The 24267-nt window shown below is 36.9% G+C and overlaps 1 protein-coding gene across 3 annotated transcripts in view; it reads right to left on the bottom strand.

Annotated features, from left to right (window-relative positions):
* NBEAL1 (neurobeachin like 1) overlaps positions 1 to 24267 on the bottom strand; it is an 89253-nt gene that overhangs the window by 32781 nt on the left and 32205 nt on the right. For 2 of the 3 annotated variants that reach the window (XM_086465300.1, XM_086465299.1), the window contains exons 1-19: positions 18871 to 18909; positions 17229 to 17327; positions 16544 to 17124; positions 14331 to 14463; positions 13593 to 13712; positions 12030 to 12333; positions 11027 to 11112; positions 10548 to 10637; positions 7393 to 7561; positions 6181 to 6314; positions 5610 to 5769; positions 5411 to 5513; positions 4532 to 4688; positions 3801 to 3959; positions 3278 to 3437; positions 2918 to 3006; positions 1379 to 1960; positions 605 to 780; positions 94 to 247 (exon numbers count right to left, since the gene is read on the bottom strand). In XM_086465300.1, the coding sequence (XP_086321426.1) occupies positions 94 to 247; positions 605 to 780; positions 1379 to 1960; positions 2918 to 3006; positions 3278 to 3437; positions 3801 to 3959; positions 4532 to 4688; positions 5411 to 5513; positions 5610 to 5769; positions 6181 to 6314; positions 7393 to 7561; positions 10548 to 10637; positions 11027 to 11112; positions 12030 to 12333; positions 13593 to 13712; positions 14331 to 14463; positions 16544 to 17124; positions 17229 to 17327; positions 18871 to 18894 (3480 nt within the window). In that variant the 5' untranslated portion in view covers positions 18895 to 18909. Of the gene's footprint in view, positions 1 to 93; positions 248 to 604; positions 781 to 1378; positions 1961 to 2917; positions 3007 to 3277; positions 3438 to 3800; positions 3960 to 4531; positions 4689 to 5410; positions 5514 to 5609; positions 5770 to 6180; positions 6315 to 7392; positions 7562 to 10547; positions 10638 to 11026; positions 11113 to 12029; positions 12334 to 13592; positions 13713 to 14330; positions 14464 to 16543; positions 17143 to 17219; positions 17328 to 18870; positions 18955 to 20438; positions 20526 to 23915; positions 24023 to 24267 lie in introns of those variants that run through there. The other variant, XM_086465298.1, reaches the window with a different exon arrangement.

Raw genomic sequence — 24267 nt, 5'->3', positions numbered from 1 at the left:
ACATGTCTAGAAGGGATGACCATATCCAAGCTGACAACTTTTTCATTAGTATTTCAACCTATATACAATACTTCCATTATGCAGACACTGTACCTTTTCTGTCCATAAATTTGAATTAACTAGTCCTTCTGTCTGCAGGAAATCTTGTACAATTAGCAAGAGCTTGAAGGCATTTTCAGCATGTGTAGGGAGTGCTTTTGAATCTCTGTTATCAGTGACTGACCATTCTAACATCTTCTCCAGCAAGCTGCATGGAAAACAAAATCCCAAAGTAATTATTACATGTTCTAAGTGTAAGTGGCTTTAAAAAAAATCCAATTAAGTATTTAATTGAATCTCTTAGTCTGCAGTCTTCTCAATAGGCCAATAAGTTAAGAGATTTAGAGAAGCTCATGAAACCAGCGATACAGTTTCAAAACCTTATGGCCACATGACACTACAGACAGGTAGTAGAGTATACTTCTGACAGTATGTGAAGAGAGAGCAAAGGAAAGTACATCTTGTTGGGAAACACCCACCCCTTCCCAGCTTCACTAATGCCCCTTACTTTTTCTGGTTTTCCTCAAAAGGGATGAAAGAACCCATTCTTGAATGCTACACTCACTTGAGTTTTATTTCATCAGAAGGTCGCAGCAACTCATTAGATATCCCCAGTTTGGTCAGTGCAGAAAACACCTGTCCTCTCTCAATCCAAGCATCATCATCAGATTTTTCAATGCCTTTCCACATTATACACAGTAGGATGTCTGTAAGCAACTGTATGAGTTCATTATCACCCCCCTACAAAAAAGAAATATTTACAGCGCTTCTCATCTAGAATACCTTCAAAACGTTTCTTGTTCATCACAATCCCTATGCTTGCATGTTTCAACATTTTTGAAAACTCTGCAGTCTAAAGTGCAATTGCTAAATACACAAAAATGCAAATATAAGAGACTGCAGCTTGCTTGTATGTTGTAATACATACTGACTTGACTTCTGTATTGTTATTTCAACCTGACCTTTAGCCACCCTTGATTTTTTCAGAGCAAGTCTTCTTCACATCTCTTCTGTTATATAAAGGATGTAGAAATATAGAATCTGAGAAAGAGGAGGGGGAGTGTGTAGTTTTTTCTTTGTTTGTTCATGCTGGGGTTTTTTTTGTTTGTTCTGTTTTCCAACATCAAAGCTATTCCAACTAGACAACCAGAACAGACAACACATTACAACAGGAAGTACCCCTACTCACTCTAAAAGAGCTATGTTGTTTGCTCTTCTGTTGGAAGATGGGGGCAGGGGAAAAAGTACAATAATTATACGTCAGGGAGATGATTAAAAACATCAAAAAGGAATTGCAGACATTTGAAAAAACTAACCACACAGGGAGTGAATTACTTACTCCTTGGTTTTCAAATAAAGATAGATCAGCAGTGAAGCTCACATCATTTGTAACACCCAGCTCTTTGTCAGGCTGCCCAGAAAATGGTTTTGTGTTCTCTATAGGTGACGGTGTGCTGGGCTGGCTATCTGTCATCTGATTCACAATGTCAGTCAATTCATAAGAGTCAACACTGGACAGATCTAAACTCAAATGTGAAGGATTATTGTGCCACAATTCTTCTTGGTCCTCCGACCTAAAAGACATCTCTGCTGTGGATGCATCTTCCAGTGGCATAACAGAGAAATGATCAGAGACATCCAGGGGTTTGTTGTCTTCTAAACTCCATTGATCAAACAGACCATTAACAGATGTAAAGCTGCCAGGTTTGTCTCCTTCTGTCTTATCAGGTTGACGTTTCTGAAGCTCTTCAGCAGGAGGCTTTTTTCCCTCTTCCCTTGAGGAATCAGTCCTGTTCTCTTTAAAGCCAACCTGGACCTCTGAGTTTTCTTTCAGGAATAGTCTAACCAAAGTGTCCTGCCAGCCCAGCTGCTGAGAAATCTGTTGTGCTGCATCCAATTGAGAATGCAAAAGGTGCAAAACCTAAGGATAAAAGAAGATATCCCATATCTACATATTAATTTAAGCTTTGAACTGCATTCATGCTAGCTTTTCAACTAGACATTTTATGATCTTACAACTTTTTTTATCAGAACCTCATAGAAGAGCCACTATCATTTAATTACAAGTAAACAAGCCACAAATTTTTTCTCATTAGAAATATATATTTGAGAAAAAAAGAAAAGGTCTCGGGAGTAGGGGAGAAGCTATCAAAGCATATTGGTAAATCCTCATATTTCAGCCACTCTTCTGCAACAATTCCTGCAAAAGCCAGTTATCACAACAAGTAATTTTATTCAGCCACTAGACTACCAAAAAAGAAAAACTAGAATAGAAAATACGCTTGATTAGGAACTATTAAACAGACAAAATTAAGCAAGCTGCAGTAGTAGTAGCTTACTGAAAGTGTACATTATCGTTTCACTTTTTTCACTTTGAGAAACCTTAAAAGACAATACAGTGCCTCACTGCTACATTCAGTATTATTAAATCCAGTGATACAAGCCAGAGAGAAAGTTTAGGAAAAAGCCACTGCTTCTTCCTTATCTCTTCCCTGCATCCTCAACCAGTCTTTTGAACCACACTATGTTCTATCAAAATAACATATTAAGAACACAAACAAAACTTTGATCATGGTCTCAACCATCCTTTGAGAAAACTCAGTAATTCAAGGAGTCTATCTCTAACCTGTAGAAAATACAAGCTGTTTGAGAATCATGACAGAGGCTTTGCTTTTTTGTTTTGGTTTTTAAAAGGACTTGAATAGACAAAATTCAACATTAAGTAACAGATTGGCTTCATTTGTAACATAAGCCATTGCTAAACAATGCAGCTGCAACAAATACCACCACTGTGTCTCAAATGAATAATTAAGATATCACACTGTACAGCTTATGGGCTTTAAAATACAGCATTCCAGTTTTAAAGACGACAACTAACCTTTCTACAGATAACCACTCTCACATTTATATCTGATCTATGAGCCAGATGCACTACAGCTATGAGATCTTTATAATTCACAGCAGGATCTGTAGGGGAGAAAGAAAAAACAACACAAACGGTATCATGCAAGAGAATGTAACAGCTAAATATTAAAAATTGCCTTGGAGTTCACCTCTGCACCCAGGGGTAGTAAGGGAACAAACTTCAGGGAACTAAGAAAACGTTAGCTGTGACTAATGGGAACTTTGAACAGAACAGCTCTTAAGGTAACAACTCTGGTCTTCCTGAACAAAACAAGTGTGTTTACCTCTGAGCAGCAGGAGTTTACTAATGGTAGACACAACACTTGCCAATTACCTGCATACAGAACTTGGTTAAGAAGGTTTTTAATAAGAGAAACTGTAACTGGCGATTCATTCAGAAGGAGCCCCAGGCCAGAGTATCCCACTTCTCTGAGTCTCATACGGTGCTTACTACGTTCATAAACTTTAGTACATTTCAGCATCTCTTCCACAATCTGCAAGAAAAAGTATACACAAATGCAAAATAAACACAAGGTAGCATCCAGACCTCTTAAACTTAATTGTGTATGACATAACATGCTGGTCCACTGTTTTTGAAGTTTACGCTGTGAGGTAACCCAGACAACAGGACTTTTTTTTTTTTTTTTTTTAAGATCCCAATACTTCACAACAACGCTAATTCCATTGTGACTACGGCAGTAAACAATAACATCTAGCTAACAGAACAGAGCAAAAAAAAATTAAAACTTGGATGACTACTATCTTTGCAATTGCATTCATTTCTGCAGTGAGATCACTGAAAAATACAAATTTATGTTCAGTTGATTACTTTAAGAACATATAATACAATTGATTACCTTGAACACAAGTTCTCTAAGCCTGTCAGAGTATCTCTGATGCAATAAGAGAGCGTAAAGAATATCAGCATTCCCTGGTTCAAAAAGCAATAAAAAAAGCTGGTCTGGGGTTGGGCTGGAATGGAGCAGGCTGAAGAGAACATCCAGAATTCCACAAAGCTACAAAATTAAGACAACTAAATTAATCCACAGTTCATTCATACTTCATGCTCTGTTTAGGGAAGGTTTTCTTGGCTTCTAAATGGTACCCTTTGCTTGTTATAAAATAGACATTTTGCCTGCTCAGTATTACCACATTTAAAATTTTTTTGATACATTTTTTTTCTATATATAGAACATCTTATCAAACTAATTAGGGCTACAAAGCAAGTTCAAGTTCTGCTGATGTCTACGAACTAGAAACTGCATCATTTCATCTTCTCATCAGCTGAAGTCCAGTTCATTTGGTTTTGTAAACTAAGAGAACTTTTCTTGGGGCAGTATTACACATCATGTGCTTTCGGCCCTCTTTGGGAAAAAAAAAAAAACCAAAAAACATGGCAAAAACATGGCCACCTGCAGAGCACTTTGTCAAGTTTCCAGAACCATGCATCAAGTAACACTTTGCTTGTAGTCTTTTTCTTTTCTGTTCCCCCCTCTTTTAAGCACAGAAGACACAAGATTCCTAAGCAGCAAGAAGCAAACCCAAAATACGTACAGTTTAAACTATTAATTTATGCCATATTGGATACCTGCTCCTCTTCACTAGTGGCAGCTATGTATCCTACGATGCTCTGTATTTCTTCATGTGTTCCACCTTTGCTCAGGAAGTACTTGATCAGTCCATAGAGGGATGTCCGTATTGTTCTCAGGTCATCAGGAGCCAAATCACTGTCTTTACAGCCACTCCTATACACCAGCACACAGGAAAAGCAACCTAAGGAAGTTCTTCATGACTCATTAACAGCAATTTGACTGTGCTAGTTTTGTATTTTTTCATCTACCAAGATATCATTGCACACACTATCAATTTTTACTGAAGTAAGGCAACTGAATAGTAACAAGCAATAGTAGATCAGACTTGCCAAATCTATAAAAGCCCTGAAACATAGATGTGTACTGATTCGGATACAGGTCAGGATTTCAGGTTCCCTCCTCCCATCCTCTAAAGGACAGAGCAAGGTCACTAGCCAATCTTCCTCAATGACATAACTATATTCATAAGCAGACTTAAATCAACAAGACTAAAAGCTAAAATTTTTAATTTCTAAAAAAAGTCCCACTTTAAATTCTACAAGGATATAAAAGAACTTAAAATGATAAACACCCTGTCTTTTCATAATGGTAATTTGTATTGTTGGTAAGTTATCCTTCAATTTTGTAATTTTAATGACTTTTCCCAGCATTTCCAGTATCATTGACATAAATTTTATATAATCCTATCACAAAAATTAAAGTCAAAGTAGGAAGTCAAATGTAAAAAAAAAAATTAATGCAATTTTGAAAATTAAATCAGCCACCAAAAATCAACCTGCTGTTTTATTTATTAATTTTCTCACGAGCATGAGGGGGAAAAAAACAATAGCCATATACGTTAAATGAGAAGAAGTTTGAAGAGGTAAAACTCATACCCATAATAAATCCTGAGTGTGTCTAGAAGAAACTGCACACCATATTTCTTTCTGAAGAGTCTTCTGCTGTCTTTGATGATTGTAGAAAGATACTGTATATGCCCTACAATATAAAGTTTTCTATTAGAACCTAGATAAAGATTTATGTCAAGTGAAGAGTATCGTGTCTTTGCGCAGCTGCCCAAGTCCAAGAGCTCACCAATTCTGAAGGGGAAGTCTCCACTGTTCCAGATACTGAAGTCAAAAAGTAAGTGTTGATACATCTGTTGCAAAAGCTGCACGTTCTTTTCTACTGATACTTGTTCTATCAACAACTGTACAGCCATCAGTACATTGACATCCATAAAGATGCTTGGCACCTTTCAAAATAACAACAGGTGTTAGCACTCAAAATATTGAATAACCTAATAGACTTAATTTTTCTTAAAATGAAATTTTGAGATTCTTTTATCTTCTACAGCAATGTCTGCTTCCATTAAAGCAATGTAAGAAACACAAAACCAGTCTAGTTTGAATAATCATACACCACAGTACCTATAACAAAAAAGGCAGAACATGAAAAAAAAAAAAAGACAAAACACCACGTTTCACTTTGCAGACCAAGACTAACTCCTCACACCTTTTTGTCTTCAGAAACATGAGAAAGAAAAGCATATACTACAGAGACCTTTGATGACCCTTGCATCCTGGCCAAACTAAGAATGTTTCAAAGTAATCAGGACCTCATCCATAACATTCATTACTAAAGGTTGTTTCTCAAACTTGTTCACCTTTTGTAACAAGGCTCCAAGGGTGGCAACTCCATGGGAGTGAATGAGATTTTCTTGATTCACATGGTGTCTCTGAATGAAGTGTTTTATCATCAAGATGAAAGTGGCAACAACGTTCTTCTCCAGGCGTGCTTCTGCAAAACAGAACAACAGTAGCAAAAGCCTCATGCTTTAGCGTTGGACCACTGCATAAAAGTGGAGCGGAAAAAGTGAAATCAAGTGTTCATATTCCTCACTGTTTCCTGAGCTTCTCAACTCCTTTTCTGTTTGCTCCCTAGCTGTAGGCTGCCTTTAGATTTTTCCAGTGCAGAGTCATAGTCATTCCATGCCTCTCCAGAACAAAGTGACTTCAGTCCTGACTTCAGTTGCATCACCCATCTGGCTGTAGGTTACAAACTTCTCTTCCAGTTACAGTGGTTTACATATGCTGCATTTATTCTCCCTCTGTATTGGCAAACTGACACTTTCTAGCCATGATACACAAGAAATTAGAGACAAAGAAAAAAAGATATCTATATATCTATATATAGATATATATTTTTTATTTTACTCCACCATTTCATATTTGAAACAAAAAATGCTGTTTTCCCTTCTGATGCCTGATTTCCCAGCAGTTTCTGTTGAGATCAAAGCTCAGTCTCAGTATTAGCATGGGTTTTAAAAATCTATTCTTAAAGCTTCCTTTCCATTTTTTTTTCCCCTTATTTTAATACTAAAAATCTGTCCCTGTGTGGAAGGGGTAGGCGTCTGAACATTTTCCTAAGAAAATAAAAGTTCAGCTAAAGGCTAAACAGTACTGCTCGGATGCTGCAAAGTTTACATGTGTCTGTCTGACCCAGCACTTCAAGTTGTAGGAAAGCTCCTCCTATTGATATTAGTAAGCTTCGCATTGAACAATTTCTCAAAATAATCAGAAACAACTTTTCAGAACAGAAACTTAAAAACTGCATACTTTTACACTAATGCATTAGCAAATCACATAAAGAAGAATAATGCTATTAAACACTGCTATATTTGAAACATGTTATTAAGTTAATTTTACATAATGCTGAATCCCTGGTACCCAGTCTCCACATCAGACATCTAGCAATAGAAAAAGCCTCTCAGCTTTTCCAGGTACTCTGGAAAAGCCAGCACATCATAAAATGACTTCAAAGGAAGACTTTTAAAATCAAGCTTAAAAATTATTTCAGTTCAACTGTACTTTCCTACCTGATGCCTTTGTGGATGACAATACCACCCAGTCTCCCTCTACAGGAGTAACCAGTTCTGGAGGTAGAGCTTCCCCTTCAGACTTCTCAGACATCTGTCCACCAAGAAAACTGATCTGCTCCAGCAATGGAAACAACACATTTATTCCACCAATACAGTTGATCATATCCTAAATCAAGATAAAAAGGAGGAAAAACATCACCATAAATAAAATCCCCTAAACTATGTAATTTACTCCAAGAACAAGGAATGTTACGTACTCACAAATTAATCGGTGTTTCACATGGCACTTTGAAACTAGTTTAAAACACTGTGTTTAACAATGGAGCTGCCAGAGTTTTAGACACTGCAATTACATACATACGTTCCTGTCAGACCTTGTTTGGAAAGTGCATTTTTACATTTCCTTCCCCCTCTCCCCCCACATAAACACAGGATCGTGAAGGATGCAAATCTTAGAATCTTCTGCTAAATATACTTGAAAAACAGGAAAAACATATTTTTTTGATTTCTAAGTTACTTGCAGCAAGCATAAGGAAAGATTATACACATCTGTGCTCTAATCACATTCCTGAAAGATTTCAATTTCAGGCAGTTAAAAAGCAACAAAATTTGATATTTTTTCTTAGAGTAAATTTAGACATACTTCAATTTTAAGCCTATTTCTAAAAATTCAGGTCTCCTAAGGTCCCTTTTTTCCCCTCTCCTCACAAGCAGGGACAGCATGAGACTTCAAACAATGCTTCTTCCGGTAAGGTATAACATATATTCAAATCACAAGATTTCTAGGACGCGATTTACAATGCCACTTAGAAAATCAAGGTCTCCACAAGCTAGCCAGCAACATCTATCCATTGACCAGATTAGTCCAATGAAACCTATTGTGTAGTAAAATTTTAACAGCTAAAAGAACCCAGCAACCTGTAAGCCAGTCTATCAACATGGGATATCACTCTCCCTTTGCAGTCAGAAATGCTGGGAACGAGTGGAGAAAAATCACACTTTTCTTCTCCATCGTTTTCTACTTTTTCAGTTCTTACTCTGCTCCATGTGTCTTTATGATGCCCCCTTTCCAGACCACATTTATTAAGGTGAATTTAACAAAATTGAACATTTAAATCTGCAAAATTTATCTCGTGGATGAAGATTTCTATGTTTGTTGAGCAAAACAACAGGCACCACGAACCTGTAGCTTTTGGAAACAGAAGCCAACTTAAAGTTGAAAAGTAGAATTTGTCTGAACCACCAGACAGCAGTAACTGTCGTGGCTTCTAGGCTGTACTTGCCTCTTCATGAGCTTGGAATCAGCTCTTACGGTTTTTTCCTCACTCTAGTCCTCAAGAGGGTGCTAAACCCCATCATCTTTGTTAATGAATGAGTCTCTTAAAACTTGTACCCACAATATGCTTTCCCATTAAGCCAGAGACACAAACACTCCTCACCCACCCCTCTTCCCACTACTGGGTGAAGAGAACAAATCGCAGTGTTTTCAAACTATTCGTACCATAGCAAAATTAACTAGCAAGTGTCTGAATGTTCTTAACATTAACCTCCTCAAGTCCGCATATGCACAATGTAGCTTCAATTTAATATTTCCTCATTAATTAGTTTGCTAGTATAGTTCATTGTTCACTGTTCTTAAACCAAAGCAGCTCCTATTTCTTTGTTCATATATTTTTCCTCAAGACAAAAAAAAAAACCCAACGTTTTCTACACTCAGACTTTGGATTTTATTTTTTTGCAAAGCTAAGAGCCCTTAATCAAAGATTCTCCCTAGAAAATAGAATTGGATGTATTCCATCTAAATTTAAAACAAATAAACCCTTATTTATTCTGGACCAAACTCTGACACAGCAAATAACGATTTCCTCATGCACAGAGCTAAGCCTGACTTTGATTTTTTGATATTAATATGTGTTAGCAATCAGGGAACAAATAAGCAGACAGGTACACAAAGGTATTTATCAAGCCGGCGCGCATTTCATGGTTTCCTCTTCCTTTCCGCAAACTAGCAAGTAGAAGACCATTTGCTACTTTACACAGAAGAAATCTAATGGACATGTAAATTGCCTAAATGGTATAGTCTGTTTGTAAAGCACTGAGGAAGTCTAGATCACTAATACTAAATCTCATCAGCAGTGATGAGCTCACAAAATTGTGAGTTTTAAGTCTATCGTATCAAGTCAGATCTGAACTGTCAGTGGCATGAGAGTAAGAAATCAACTGATTAACCAGAAGGGCGTAAGGACCCTATGTGTTAGTTAAAAAACAAAACAAAACCCAAAAACCAACAAAAAATCCAAAATATAGTACAATTTCACTCTAAAGGAATGTTTGAGCAGGAGACTAGAAACAGGTTTAGCCAGAAAATGTAAATTTTAAGCTCCAATACTAATACAGCAGTAATGCTGTGATTACAACTGCTAGCAAAAGTTAAACAAAGATGATTTGCATAGCCTGTACAAATCAGATATCCCAATGTATCCAACAACAAGGAAAAAATATTGGACAATTAGTGTATAGCAGAGGCAGAGTAAGATATAACACTTAGTGAATATTTGGTGTTCTCTCTGAAGTGATGCTTTTGGACTATGAGATCATCTAGTCCTGTCAACTCCAAATCAAAAGTAAAGATAACTAGATTAACTTATCTCTTTTTAAAAAATGCTATAATCTTGTAATATTTTAACTTTACACCTTGTTTTCTGCTGGTTAGTCTGCAATATAATAATATTTTTTTATAGGACTGACACCGCAAAAGTCACAAGTGTTAACTTAACCCTACTAATCTTAATCTAATTCAGAGTTCAAGACTGCAAAAAAACCATGACAGAATCCCCTAGAGATGATAAAATGATAAAATGCTTTCAATACACCACAGGGATTGAACATGTTATGAAGAGCAGTCAGCTACCACAAAATATCTTAATGCATTACCTATGACATTAAGAGCAGTCACCTTCTAAATTCTCAATAAAAGTAATGTAATACTACTCCAGCTACAGCATTAACCCATTAATTCTCATTAGAAAAACATGTATCTGCTAAATCTCATTTGCATTATGGTAACAACTTTTGCCATTTCAATAGTTAGGTGAACGTATACAGTCACTGTCATATTTACATCAGGTTCTGCTTCTTCAGTATGCATTTACCTTAATGTCCCAGTTCACTACTTTGTTTCCAGTCAGTCTTCCATGTAGAAGATTTGCAGACAGATCAAGACAAATTTGGTTTCTGCAGGCCTGTTAAACAAATGAAGAGACTACAATATCATTTAGGAAACAAGTTATAGATCCTTGAACACGTAAGATTTCTGAATGATGCATATTATGTTTCAGGAAATTAGTACCATTGTGTTTAATTTAAAGTATTTAAACAATTTGGAACCCCTGGAACATCATATATGTTATCTTAGATTTGACATCCACAAATATACAATGTAATTCTGTCCTTTCGCCAAACAGGAACAAAACCAGCTATCTTTGCACAAGACTACAGTTTAAGAAAGCTCTCACTGCTCCTTATCTTCCCATAATAACCACAGTGTAAATATAGCTTGCTCATCTGTTCAATATATTCTGAAATTCCTGCACATCATGTAATCAAAGAGAAATTATATATTGTTTCATACCTTTGGTGTATAATGAAGCAGCACCTTACTGGGGAGATCTGCTACTTCAGCCTCTTGAGACTTCCACGGAGTTAAACAGTTTGGACCTATTAAAAAAAGTGGGTATATAAATATAAAATATATATATATAAAAAAATTATATAGTATATATACAGAGTCCACTGGCTATTAATGTTGACCTTCACAAATTTTATACGACTATTCTTTGCTGTAACGACAAATAGGACACTGATCAGTACCTATTTGAGACATGCTTTGAAGTAGCCTCTACGACCTAAATCATTCCTTCTATAGGGTCTGCTTAAAAAGAAACACAGTCTTGATAAAAGGCTGATACAAAGAAAGGGTTTTTTTAATAGTTAAACAGATCTGAAGTTTCTGTCTTTACAAGTACCTATCTCATATTTGTCATCAAGTGTAGAAGTCCAGAAAATTAGTAGTCTTCAAGATAGTTTTGTTCAGTAATACAGAATATTTCCTTTAAATGATGGAAGTGTTTTTATGCTAATCAACAACCTCAAATCATTATGGAACTTAACACCTGAACTGTAGACCTAGCTTATCAGAATTTTGTTTTTTAAATGACCCCTTAATTTTTAATTGATTCTTGTGGAAAAATACACAAGCATAAGTTACCTTCAAGTGGCTTATCAAAACAAAGGCAATACTTTAGCATCTCAACTGTAAACTCACATGTAGGCAAACAGTAGCAAAAATTATGAACTTAGAACTGACAATACTACCTAACATTTTCTTTTTGGCAGGTCTGTACGTATGATAAATAGATAAGCTCATGCAAACATAATTATTTTAAATAAAACTTCATTAAATATTTATTCCATTTTAAGCTTATTTGTTATAAGGCACTCTCACTTAGGCCAGCTCTGCACTTCTTCTGGATTGTAACATCTTCATTATGTGCCTGTGTAGAGCAAATCTCAATGGGGTCTTGTCCATAACTCATCCCTTTCATTCCACTAAAACCAGCACAATCACCACTTACCTGCTAAATATAATGCTTTCACCTGAGCAGGCTGCAGTGCTTCATGAAAGATGATAACTGATCCAAGTTGGCCCTCCAAAGACGTTGGACATCCCCATTCACTGTCCTGAGTCCCTGCTGAGATCATCTTGGTGATGAGCTCTGGTTTTCCAAGCACCCCACCCCAACTCCCTGTAGAGAGAATGCCCCCAAGTGATGTCCGATGGGGCATAATAGGGGAGGAAAAAGGTGGATCTGGTATCTGAGATGGAGGAGGAGTTGTTGTTCTTTGACCAGCTGAACCAATGCAGCAAGAAGTAAAAGACTGGAGAGTCACGCATGGAAGAAAGAAAAATAAAACACATACCATAAATTTAACCTCCTTTTTTCGCAGTTTACAAAGTAAATCTGAACACCATCTCTGACAAAACTGAACTAAATTAAGCCAAAACCAACACGTAGTGGCGTGCACCAGAAAAGAAGCAATCCAGTACCGGTGGCCAAAAAAGAGCATATATTTTCCACAGTGGCAGAGTGTGGCCTTTCTCCAATTAAGAGCAATTTGATCACCTCAGCTGTAGTATGACCTCTGGCAGGAGCAGAGCCAGGAAGGATGGTGCTCCAGATACCCTGGTAAACACTCCTCTTCTGGGTTATATTCCAAAATACTAGCCCATCATAACTGCTACTGTACATTCCTTGTATCAGTTACTCCACCCAAATAAATGCTCTCACAGGAAGCCTACTTGCCCTGCTTTTAGCTACCTCAATGTTTATAGTGCTTATTCTATAGACGGGCCAAAATTCAGAGTTTTATTTTGCAATAGAAATTACATTTACTCTATTTTTTTAAGTGTTACACTGATTTTACTATGACTATGTCCAATTTAAGTGTTTGCTCAACATGTTTAACAAATATCAAATTAGGACTTACAAGAGGGAATAATGTTCAGTGTTGTAGTCCAGTTTAAAATGGATTTGTTCCACAAAAAGAAAGGACAATGCTTATAAAGAAAACTAAATATGACATATACTCATTTTGATGGCTAGTGTGTTTTTGTTTTGTTTTGTTTTTAAAAAAATAAATGTATACACATTCAAAATGGTTAGATTAACTGCATGTGAACTGCTTACCCAGCTAACAAAGCAGGTATAACATTAGTATATTAAGGGAACTCACAGAAAATAAAAGTAAAAAAAGTTACTGCTGAAAACAACAGGGAGTATTCCTCATTGAGCACTGTTACACCAATCCTGCTGGCAGAGCTGTGATTTATTATGATTTACTGATAAATTAAGTCAGTATGCTCTGGTAATTATTTTGAGGAAAACCCCACAACCTAATCAAAGTAATCTGTTTTGCTTTGTTTTTAAACTGAGATGACTAAACAAGCACTAATTAATGCTTAGTTATACTCCAAATTGATACTCTGGACACTGTCCAAAGTTGGACAGAAGCTTACTAGCAATAAGCTAAGCTATCTTAAACTCTTACACTATTTCCAAATTAAAAAAGCCAACTGTGTTGTCATTTTTCTATAAGAGCTCAACACAACAGGAGTATGACTCAGAAGGTGAACTTACTTCGTTCATGGCAGGGAATCGAAGTGGGGCAGAGACCTTCTGCTGTCCATTGACATAGATGTACACAAGGCTCTGACCAAAGGGCCTCTTTCCAGGCATGTGAACAATAGTTACGTTGTGCTGGTTAACCAATATAAAATGATTAAGTCATTATTAAAAAGCAGTGAAGTGACTGTATGGAAACATTTAACTTCATCTCTAGTAATCTGGTGAGGAAACAATTTAAGAAAATAAATCTGAAAGCATCAACAAGAAGATAAAACCACCTATCAGCTGCTTTCACTTTAAAGTAGTTTACACATAAACAGGTTTTTGAAACAAAAAAGACACAGTTCTTTCATGATAATGCACATCAGTCCTTAAGTATAGGAATAGAAAAGAGCAAGCCAGAAGCACAGTAGCACATTTTGTTCATTCATATAGCACCACAGCCACCTATGCTTGTTATAATACAAAAAAATCTGCATGTTAAAAAAAAATAAATCTCTAAGCACAACGCTGTAACCAGCTTATCAATAACAAATGTCTAATAACATAGGCATAATCTAGCTCAGTCAACCATTAATCTACATGGAAAATGATTGCATTATTTGAGATTAGGTCCGTTCTTATGCAATGAATTATTTAAACATGATAAAACAGACCATTTGTACAACCACCAAAAAAAACCCTTTAACTTCTGAGTTAAGTACTATCAGTACTATCCTAAACAAAGTGGGTTTTAGTATCAAATCTTACCCAGAGAGAGTCAAAAAAACAATGGTCAGGCAGCATCACTGTTGCATATTCCCTCTTCGTGCAAACCGCAACCACCAGCACCCCAGAATATGTTATAAATGCTTCAAAACCCATACCACTTCCTGTAAAAAAGCTACAGAAAAAGACAACAAAACACAAAATCAAGGACTTCATCAAAACTATTGGAAATCACCTAACAGTACATTCATTAAGGAGAGAACCAACTTAAGACGTTTGTTGCTGGTCTAATATTTACTATTTGACTGGTTGCTACTGTTGTTCCAAAAAAATCAAGCCTTAAGGAAGGGACCCCAAGACACAGGACATGCAGGCCAAAGGTGATCTGCAAAGCTCTCAAAGCAGCTTGTAGCCATCCATCTTTTACAGGAAAACAACCTTGGTCCCAACAATTAATGCTTCAGTTTGACCTACACAGTACAAGCTGGTTCTGTTACAAAGTCTTGCGTGTTGCAGTCTCTGGAAGCTACAATATTCTAACAAAGAGGAGACTGGTCTGCAACCTGTGCTGTTTTCTATCAATTAAATTGTGTCCGTCAGCCCCTGGTAAAGCTGCCAATATTGCATGCAGATTAGTGAATTACTGTTACAGTTAGTAGATAAGTTTTCTCCATTTCCCTTGTCTCACAATGCAGCGTTGTATACACAGATTTTATTTATTTTCAAGGCCAAAACAGGACATAGAATAACTCTTCTAGAAAATGCAGAAAGTAGAATCTTTAATATTATAGACAAATCTGCATTAAAACTGTTTGATGAGTCAATAAATGTCATCCATGATTTTTTTTATCCATGATTATCTATCCAGCAAGAACCTTATCTTAATGCAAAATGTAAATGTAGTCATTCTTATATATCTTATTGCATTCATGTAATGAAGAAAATTAGCTATAAGCAGCTATCTATAAGCAAGCCCTGCAAGCAGAGGTTTGCCTTGGAAACTCTCCATTTTTTTAAGCACTTGAATAGAAAAACTTATATATGAATTGTGAACTGCTATCAAAACCTGCTACACACCCTTAGGCACCATTATTTCAAGTGGATGTATTAAAATACTGTACTGTCAAATATCTACATCTATCAATATAAAACAAATACAGAGAGCACAAATATTATAGGCAACATCAATAAATGTAAGCTGTCTTACAATTAAACACTATAAAATGGCAGCTAGATAATTTTATGATTTTAATTCAGTTGTGCACTTAACATTTCAAGCCGAAACTGGAATTCTAAACATTTCCTTTTTTGTGTTAATTTCAATACACTACTGTTTTAGCTTCCTAGAACTACTGTCTTCAAAATTGTACGTGAGATGATAGAAAACCAGTCAGTTCTCAGTATAATATCATCACATTGAAATCCAATTGCAGCTTTTTCACTTTGTAGTGCAATTCCACACCACTGTTCTAGAACTACAGTTCACTTAAGACCTTTAGCGGGACACACCAACAAACTCTGGAAACAGTGTTGTGGCAGTTCATCAGGTGGCACCCCTCATCAGGGCTGTGCTATCCAAATACACAGGGCAGTCAGAGAAATCCAAGGGGTCTCCACTTGCCACCATGGTTATTAACAAGCAGAAGTAACACTCTAAGACACAAGAGTTTGGAAAATACTAATTCTGTCATGACTACAACTGTATTCTTCAACATTTCCCATGAAACTGCAGTGCAGCCAAATGGACGGAAGGGAGTAAGAGATTCTTCAACTAACACTCCCCCATTCTCCATCTTGTTTGCTGCTGAATGTTAGTACCCAGAAAGTTAAATTATACCAAGAACTATCCATGTCAACGTCTACTATTTAAGCAAATAAGGTGTCCTTTTCATTGTACTCTCATATAGAACACAGATTTCATTCCCTTTACAGGAAACAGTGAGAAGGTTGTTCTGTTTTGGGGTGGGGTTTTCGGGAGCGTGGGGTTTTTTAATGTTGTTTTGTTTGTTCAAGCTATAAACCTTAACGCAATTTGGAGTTATGGATATTGAAAATGTAGACAAGAAAGCATTATCATGCTCGTTTCTGTAACACAGCCTGGCTCTGATAGATGAAACTGCTCCCTTTCACAAACTAGGCACTATATATAGCATTCTATGAAGACAAGCAGAAGCAGCGCATGTCACAGGGTACCATAGGCCACAGGGAACAGATGACCTAGATTGGTGCTGTTGAAGTAGTTATAGTAACTATACCTATAGAGTTGCTTCCTCTTGCCACTTTTGCTAGTTGTGCTAGGGTCCACCTGGTCCTGGTCAAGGCAGAGCCAAGCGTTGAAAGAAAATGCAGAGCCCGGCCACTTATGAATTGAAGGAACAGCAATTCCGGCCATGCTGTGGTACAGGTTGAAATATTGCAAGGCACTAGCCATGCCCTGCTTCCGGGCCATTGCTAGAATGGCTCGCATCACTGGAACAACGTAAGGGTGAGCTCGTTTTGGTTCCTCAGTCCTCAGGAGCCGTATTAGTTGAAGCAGTTCTTCTGAGCCCACTGACTGGCTCCCCAAAGAGCCCAGAAGGGCAACCAGATTCTCTGCACAAGTACAATGGAGCACGGAGTGGGAATTTAGCGTCTCAATGATACGGATGACCATGTTCGCATTGACACACGTGGCACGACTCTGTCTGTTAATACAGCAGATTCGCCTCAACCAATTTGAGATGAAAATCTGCAGGTCATGTGATTCTAGTTCTGGAAGCCACTGGATAAGCAGCAATAAGGGCTGGACATTACTAATGCCTAGTATCCCAACAGCCATGTGGTCACCTTCAACAGCCTGAAAAACAGCAGAGAACTCAGACATGAAATACCATAAAATAGGGCTAAAAGTACTTTTGAAAAGATGCAAGCATTGTAGCATTCAAAGCAAGCACATCTCACCATGTTCATGAGTTCTTCCAGCAATTCCCGTGAGGGTTGACCCAGCGATTTTAGTACCTCATATATGTGTGCATAACCAATCCTCTCCTTGAACACCTCCTGAGGATAAAAATCCCAGTCTCACTAACAAATAAAATGGACAAAAATTGCTCATCTGCTGCAACAGGTTCTAATTTAACACAGTATTAGATATAAAATAATTAGAATGCAAGAATAATGTTTTACAGGCTAGAAATCTCTTTTTGATAATATGTCCATTGTGCTATCTCTAGCATGTTGCAGATGAGAAGGCTTTCACTGCAACATGCGGATAGACAAATAAAAGATCAAAGTTATATTGCAATAATTGCCTACACAAGAATATAATTGCTTTTGTATAACCAAATGTTAATTGTATCACAAAATACTAACAGCTCCATTTTTTAATGCAAACTACAGCATGAAATGAAGCAATTACATTGAGAATTAGAAGCATTCAGATAATAATTTTTGTGTGAAATATTTTCCTAGACCAGCCTGATTAAAAATCACCCATCCTAAACACTTCAAAAATTAGAAAAGTATTCCAAGGAAGTCTTCCTGGAAACTAATTGGTTTTACATGCAGGAAAAAGAAAAAAAAATCATCAAGCAGCAAAATCCAAACTGTAGCACCCTTTTATGGCTTCGTTAGTAAACAGCCAAACATCACATGGAATGGATACTCTTCTCCCAGCTGTATTCTGCACTGAAATTAAGACTTCCCCCCACCCCCCACCCCCAAAGGATGAATCTGTCAGCAGAAGCAGGATGATTGCTTAGGTAAACATGGAAAGAAAAAATATGTATGCTGCAGTAGAAGTACAATTCAAAACTTTACTGACCCTTTGAGTATCACAGGCAGTCCCTACCTCCAACATACAACTCTTCCCAGGCTTTCCAGAGTTAGTGGAGAAATAAGCACTCTAGAGTAATGTCCTGGAGGAGCATAACTGCATAAATGACCCTGTCATTTCTCTCTCAGATTGTACTTGCAAGTAGCAGCCAAATCAGATGACTCCCACTCTTCCTTTAGCCTTCACTGTGCAGCCACATCCCTTTCCCCATGCCAAAACCAGGGAATCATTCAACCACAGGGTGAATCTAATGGACTCAGCAATCTAAGAATAAATACACTATTTTTCTGTGGGCTTAGCTTCCAGTCAGAGTTACAACCTATCCATTTATCAAACCTCAAGAATAACTATAAAGCAAGGGCAGGGGAACAGCAAGATCACCATTTGGACAACAATACCATCCTGCATTAGTTTAAAGCAATGATGAAACTACAACACAAACTCCTGCCTGAAATTCCTGCAAATACCCACTAATTCTAGCCCACATATTCATGGGACAAGTAATGACATACTTCCTTTACCAAGGTTCCAACTGCCATTAACACTCCGATCTTCCAGTTTTGATTGAAAGGTGGCTCAGTGTCCAGTCATTAAACACATATAAAGGGATAAGGGATGTTAATCAGCTATTCCTATCTGGCAGGAATGCATGACCTCAAACTGCTTGTCTTTATTAGCATGATTCATCAAGATATTGTGATAAAAACACTAACTGGAAACAAGCTTAAGCAACCTACTGCAAACAGACCTCTACACATATACAGTTACCTTAGCAGCTGGAGACTTGTGCATTACTGCTGTGAGGGCTTGAATGGTTGATACTGCCAAGCGGTCTAGGTGTCCCTGAAACACCTGAAAGTAGCAGGTACCAAAGTTATATACAAATGCACAATGACAGTTCAACTCCAAAAATCTATAATGTGCCCTCCTGCCAGGAAGGAAACCAAGAGTTTGCAAACATGCTTCAAAAATCATCTCCCCACCAGTCAAGATTCCATAATCCCACAGCCTACAAAGAATTATGTAACAGTAGACAACTAGTCACATACTTCAAGAGGAGGGAAGCATTCACAACACACATTGCACTTCAAATATTCTGATAGACAAACAGGTTTTCCTCATGCGGCTAATGGACAACCTCAAGAGGGAGGGAGGAAAACAAATTAGGAAACCTCTTGCAGTGTGTGTGTGTGTGTGTATGTGTATGTGTGTGTGAGTGTGTATGTGCGCGCATGTGTGTGTGTGTGTGCGTGCTGCTGGACAATCGGGCACCTGCAGTTCATAGACCCAAGTCCCTACATGCCAACGCAACACACACACACACACATTATAAGAGAAGTCACAATGGCACAGCAAGGTGGCTGCCTCACCCACAGCCTCATTGCATTGATCAACATCTCTTTTTCCCATTTCTGTCACCTTTTTGGCTTTTTTTTTCCTATAATTCTTGTTTATATTGATATTTCTATAGTGGTTTTAAGGACAAAAATGTTGGAGCGCTATTTCGCATCCATCAGTAAACCTAATTAGCGAAACTGTGCAAAGAAACATACTCTGTTTCGTCATCTTTGAAGTATTATATGCATATCAGACATATTTTGAAAATGAAACATCAAGAATCAGAAAGCTGTTAGATGTGAAGAAACACACGTGGTTAGTGTCTCCCTGAGTTTCTAAAAAAGCCAAAGCTATTAGTTAGAATCACAGTTTGTAGATTACCATACCTTGTATTTAGCATATCTTTAAATTTTTAATCAGAACAAATCATTCTGCTACAAAATTAATACAACAGCAATTTGCATTTGAAGCTTTCGACAATATTTTGGGAAAAGTAAAGCAACAGGCTATTCCTACCTCCCTGATTCAGCCTGTCCATTGTTTTGTGAACATCTGTTCTTGATGACAAGCAAAGAATCAGGACATCAAATACAATCATTGAGATTCACAAACAAGGCCCCAGAATCCAAAACACCACAGTGCTGAGACAAAGAAGCAAAAGAGGAAAGGGAGGGGGGAAAAAAAATCACCACCAAGTTGATCAGATTTATTTGGATTCCATTCATGTACTTCACCTTTTCCTTAAAAGAAGCATAACTGAGGCTCAATCTATTGCAAATATCTGCAATTTGAAGCAGATGAATAAAACTGAGGTTGAACTCAACCTGTTAGTCAGAAAAATTATTTTCCAGAGATAGGATATACTGATGTGTGCAGCAACACAAGTTCATCTTGCTGCAGAAGGCTTAAAGAGGATGGTTAAGGTGAAGCACAGGAATCAATTTTCCTGTGATTGTGTCTTGACTTCAACTGAAGCAAAATACAGGTTAAGTAGGTACCTGGTCCTTATTCATTTCTGTCAGTAATTTGTTGGCAAGGTCTTTCTCACTCTTGTCTGCCACTTTATTGTTAGCATTTAAAAACAGCTGTTAGAAACAGAGACAAGAATAATGGAAATAATTGCATTAAACAGTTACCTGCAGCCAAACCTCAGGAGGCTGCTTTGGATTTGGAGAAGGAAAAAAAAAAGTTCTCACAGCAGTGAGACATAATCCTCCATTAATATTGTTAATTCTTACAATATTGAAGATTACATTGTATTTTTGCTAATTAGTAACCGCTTTTTTTCCCCCCAGAATTATATGAAAATATGTAATTGCTGAGACAAGGAAACAGGTCTATCTGGAATTTATACTGGTCACTGGCTTAGCAACTGTAATTTCATTTACAATATGCAACATGACAGCAGGTTCTCAAAAATTAACTTGAAAGACAACAGTGGGGTATTAGGAAAGAAATGGATACAGATGTTTCACCATTTTCCACTTATGTTTCAACCTAGGCAGAGGCTGAAGATACCTAGACAGAATATTTTCATCTTCAAACAGCAGCAACAGCAGAATTTCTGGGGCACATAGTCTTTAGGACAGGAAGAAGGGTAAAATATCTCTGCCATCACCCTAAGAATCAGACAGATTATAAATAGCTTTAAATCAAGCATACACCTATACTGCATCTTCAGCCAAGAAACTGCTCTGTATATAGCAGCTAGATTCCTAGTCAGCTCCTGAATTTGTAAGTTTAAAGCTCCCCCAAATATCTTCATAATTGATTACAGTTGCTTTGTGTGCAAAGTTTAGCTGTAACCTAATCAGGACTAAAATTTGGTGTTAAAAAAATCCCTGATCAAAATTTTTTAAAAGTACCTTAAAAAAAACCCAAACAAACAAAAAAAACCCAACACTTTCCTTTAGAGGGTAAAAACTAAGCATTTGTCTTGTTTATTCCTCATACATGTTGTTTCATTTTCTGCTAGCTAGTCTCTCTGCAGAGAACACCTTGAGATCAACTTCCATACATTAGGGCAAACACAAGGACAACACTCAAGATCCTACTTTGACTTACGTAGGTGTGAAAGCACATAGTTAGAAACACAAGTCATTTAGAAAGGTACATCATGGTCAAGAGCACTTAACACTGCAGAATAACCATAATATGCCTTGGAGGGTTATAACATTAACAAGTGGAAATATGAACATTAAACGGAAGCAAATGCAGGCGTGCAAAAAAACCACCAAATTTTTCATATGGGTTACGTCAATTCTGATAATACAAGTAAAATGGAAAAATATATTTTTATTACAATGTCCACATGGTTTTACATCTTTTATTTAAAGCTGTTCAGAATTTTTTTTTTTTTTTTTTTTAAAGCAGGCATACTGGTAGAGGTCATTATGCTTTGCTCAGTCTGACCTCCAAGAGCCTTTAATAGCAGGACTGACAAAGCAGCTTGTTAAGACTCTCAGTATAGAATAAGCACCTCTTGATACCTCTAAAGTACAGTCCCTCTTCTCAGATGTCACAGGCAAAAAGCAACATTCAGATCATCAAAACTTAACTAAGCAGTTTTGAAAAGCTTTTGTGTAGATCTCTAACTCTAGAGCACAGTTAAGGGAAGACAGTTTGCCCATAACCCTTAAAACGAGCAAATACAAAAAAAAAAAATTAAATTTTAGAAGATTGTTGAACTGCAAATGACTCTGAAATATGACTAGAAGTCTGGCCTTGAATACTCCAAGTTCTTTGGGATCTCTACAGCAGAAATAGTGGTATGGATTTTCTTTACCCCTCCTTTCCATGGAAATTTCTTCAACTTCAAATTTGCTGAAGATTCAATAGCTTCCTGAGTTTCAGATGTGTGTATCGACTCTCCTGCTATCTGTGGAGCGGCAGGACACACTTTACACAGCTTGCTGGTGAACCCAATAGCAAGATTTTCATATGTAAAGAAAAAAGATCTAGAAATAGGGTCTCCACCCCCAGCTAGTAAGGAAAAATCCTAATTCCACAACCAAATTCACCTTTGATACTTGGCTTTGAAAAAGAATGGAGATACAGTATATTGGAAAATACAAATACACACCACCTTCCCAGCCTCCACCCTCTCCCCACTTCTCATCTTTGGGGGTATTTTGGCTGTGAAAGGTTAAAAAAATCCACTATGTAGCAAACTGGCAGCATTGATATCAAATCAATCACAGTAATATGTGAGACTATCACAGGGAAAAAACTCTAAAAGAGCGTATCTTATGCATATAGGCAAAACAAAAATAAAAGGAGCAAACTGCAAAAATAGAGTAGCTGTTCCTGCTTTCTTAAATTCCATTACTTGTTTATATGAAAGCAGGAACATAGCTAGAGTCTCCATGAACAGGTAAACATCGCACACTGCTTGATGATTTAAGAAGAAACTAAAAAAGAAATTTCTTATAGGGTACAAGGTTAGTACAAAAATAGGCACAGATTCCCAAACAGACGAGGAGAATGGAAAGGTCAAACAATGTATTTTCAGGACATAAAAAACTACAAACACTATTCAAAACACTTCAAGTCAGCTGGCATTCTGCCACCTATTATAACTGCAGTTAAGACATAATCCAAACATACTTATTTTTAATATATCACTGCACTGAAATATGTTCTAATCCAAAATCTAAACGGATTTGAATTAAACTGCATATTGTAGCTAGCATAAAATTATCTAGCATTAGAAGAGCTCAGAATAGCTATGCCACCAACATATCACAAAAAGCGAAATAAAATATTCCACAGTTACATCATATCTATGTTCTTCTGCACAGGGAAAAATGAAATCTACAAAGCAATCAGTGCAAGTTTTCCTCTCAATCCCAGATGGTCATAACACAGCATCTATGTAAACACTAAATCCTATGTAGAAGGAGAAGAACAATCAAAGAACATTTGTAACATCTTGAGCTCATGTTTTATGTCAGCTACACAAGACTCAAGTATTTTGAAACACTTAAAGGCACACCAGCAAGTTTTTTTTTAAAATGGAAAAATATGCCTCTGAAATTAGAAATCAGACCTCCATCTGGCAGCAGTTCTAAGCTACTTCCTAGCAATCCAGCGGCAAAATATTAAAAACAAACAAACAAAAAAACCAAAGAAACCCCAAAAAGGATTGATTCCAGTATCAACTTTAACAGATTTTTCAATGCTGAGCAGGTTCTGTACAGGTATTTTGCTCAGGACTCAAAATAAGCATTCATTGCTTTAACCACAAGACAAGAAACACTTCTACTTCATTAGGAATAAAAAAAAGATTTTAGAGCAACCTGCATTTTCAGATCTTTCATGGCATTAGCAGCTCTAACCAACCCAAAGTTTTACTTCCAGTGTGTAGACACCATAAAATTGCATCTAATTCAGAAAGCAGATATAAAGGTCATTAATATACCTGCAACATTACAAGACAGGTTTTGTTAAAAATATGCTGATAAGGGAAAATTTACCTTGCAGTTCTGCAACAGTCGAATGAGATGCTCAAAGCAGTTACTGTTAAGGAAAATTGCCTGCAGAACAGGCCTATCTGTGCAGTCTAACATGGCTGTGATGGTATCTATAAAATTAAAACAGAACTGGCATCAAAGACAAAACACTTTGCAAATCCATCAAGCATTTTTGCTGCACATTACATAATAAACATGGGGAAAAAAGCTTATACAACAAAGTATGTGCTGTGATTTCTTTGATCAACAATGATGTGCATTTTAAGCACAGAGCACTAGGCCTAAAGCTAAACATTTTGATGCTACAAAATTCATCACGTAACCTACTATAGCTGGACAAAAATTTAGCTACTGA

The sequence above is a fragment of the Leptosomus discolor genome, chromosome 5 (genome assembly GCF_034619465.1).
Source record: "Leptosomus discolor isolate bLepDis1 chromosome 5, bLepDis1.hap2, whole genome shotgun sequence".
In the NCBI taxonomy this organism is placed as follows: Eukaryota; Metazoa; Chordata; class Aves; order Leptosomiformes; family Leptosomidae; genus Leptosomus; species Leptosomus discolor.
The sequence above is the reverse complement of the archived record's forward strand: the minus strand, read 5'-3'. Positions and strand labels throughout refer to the sequence as shown.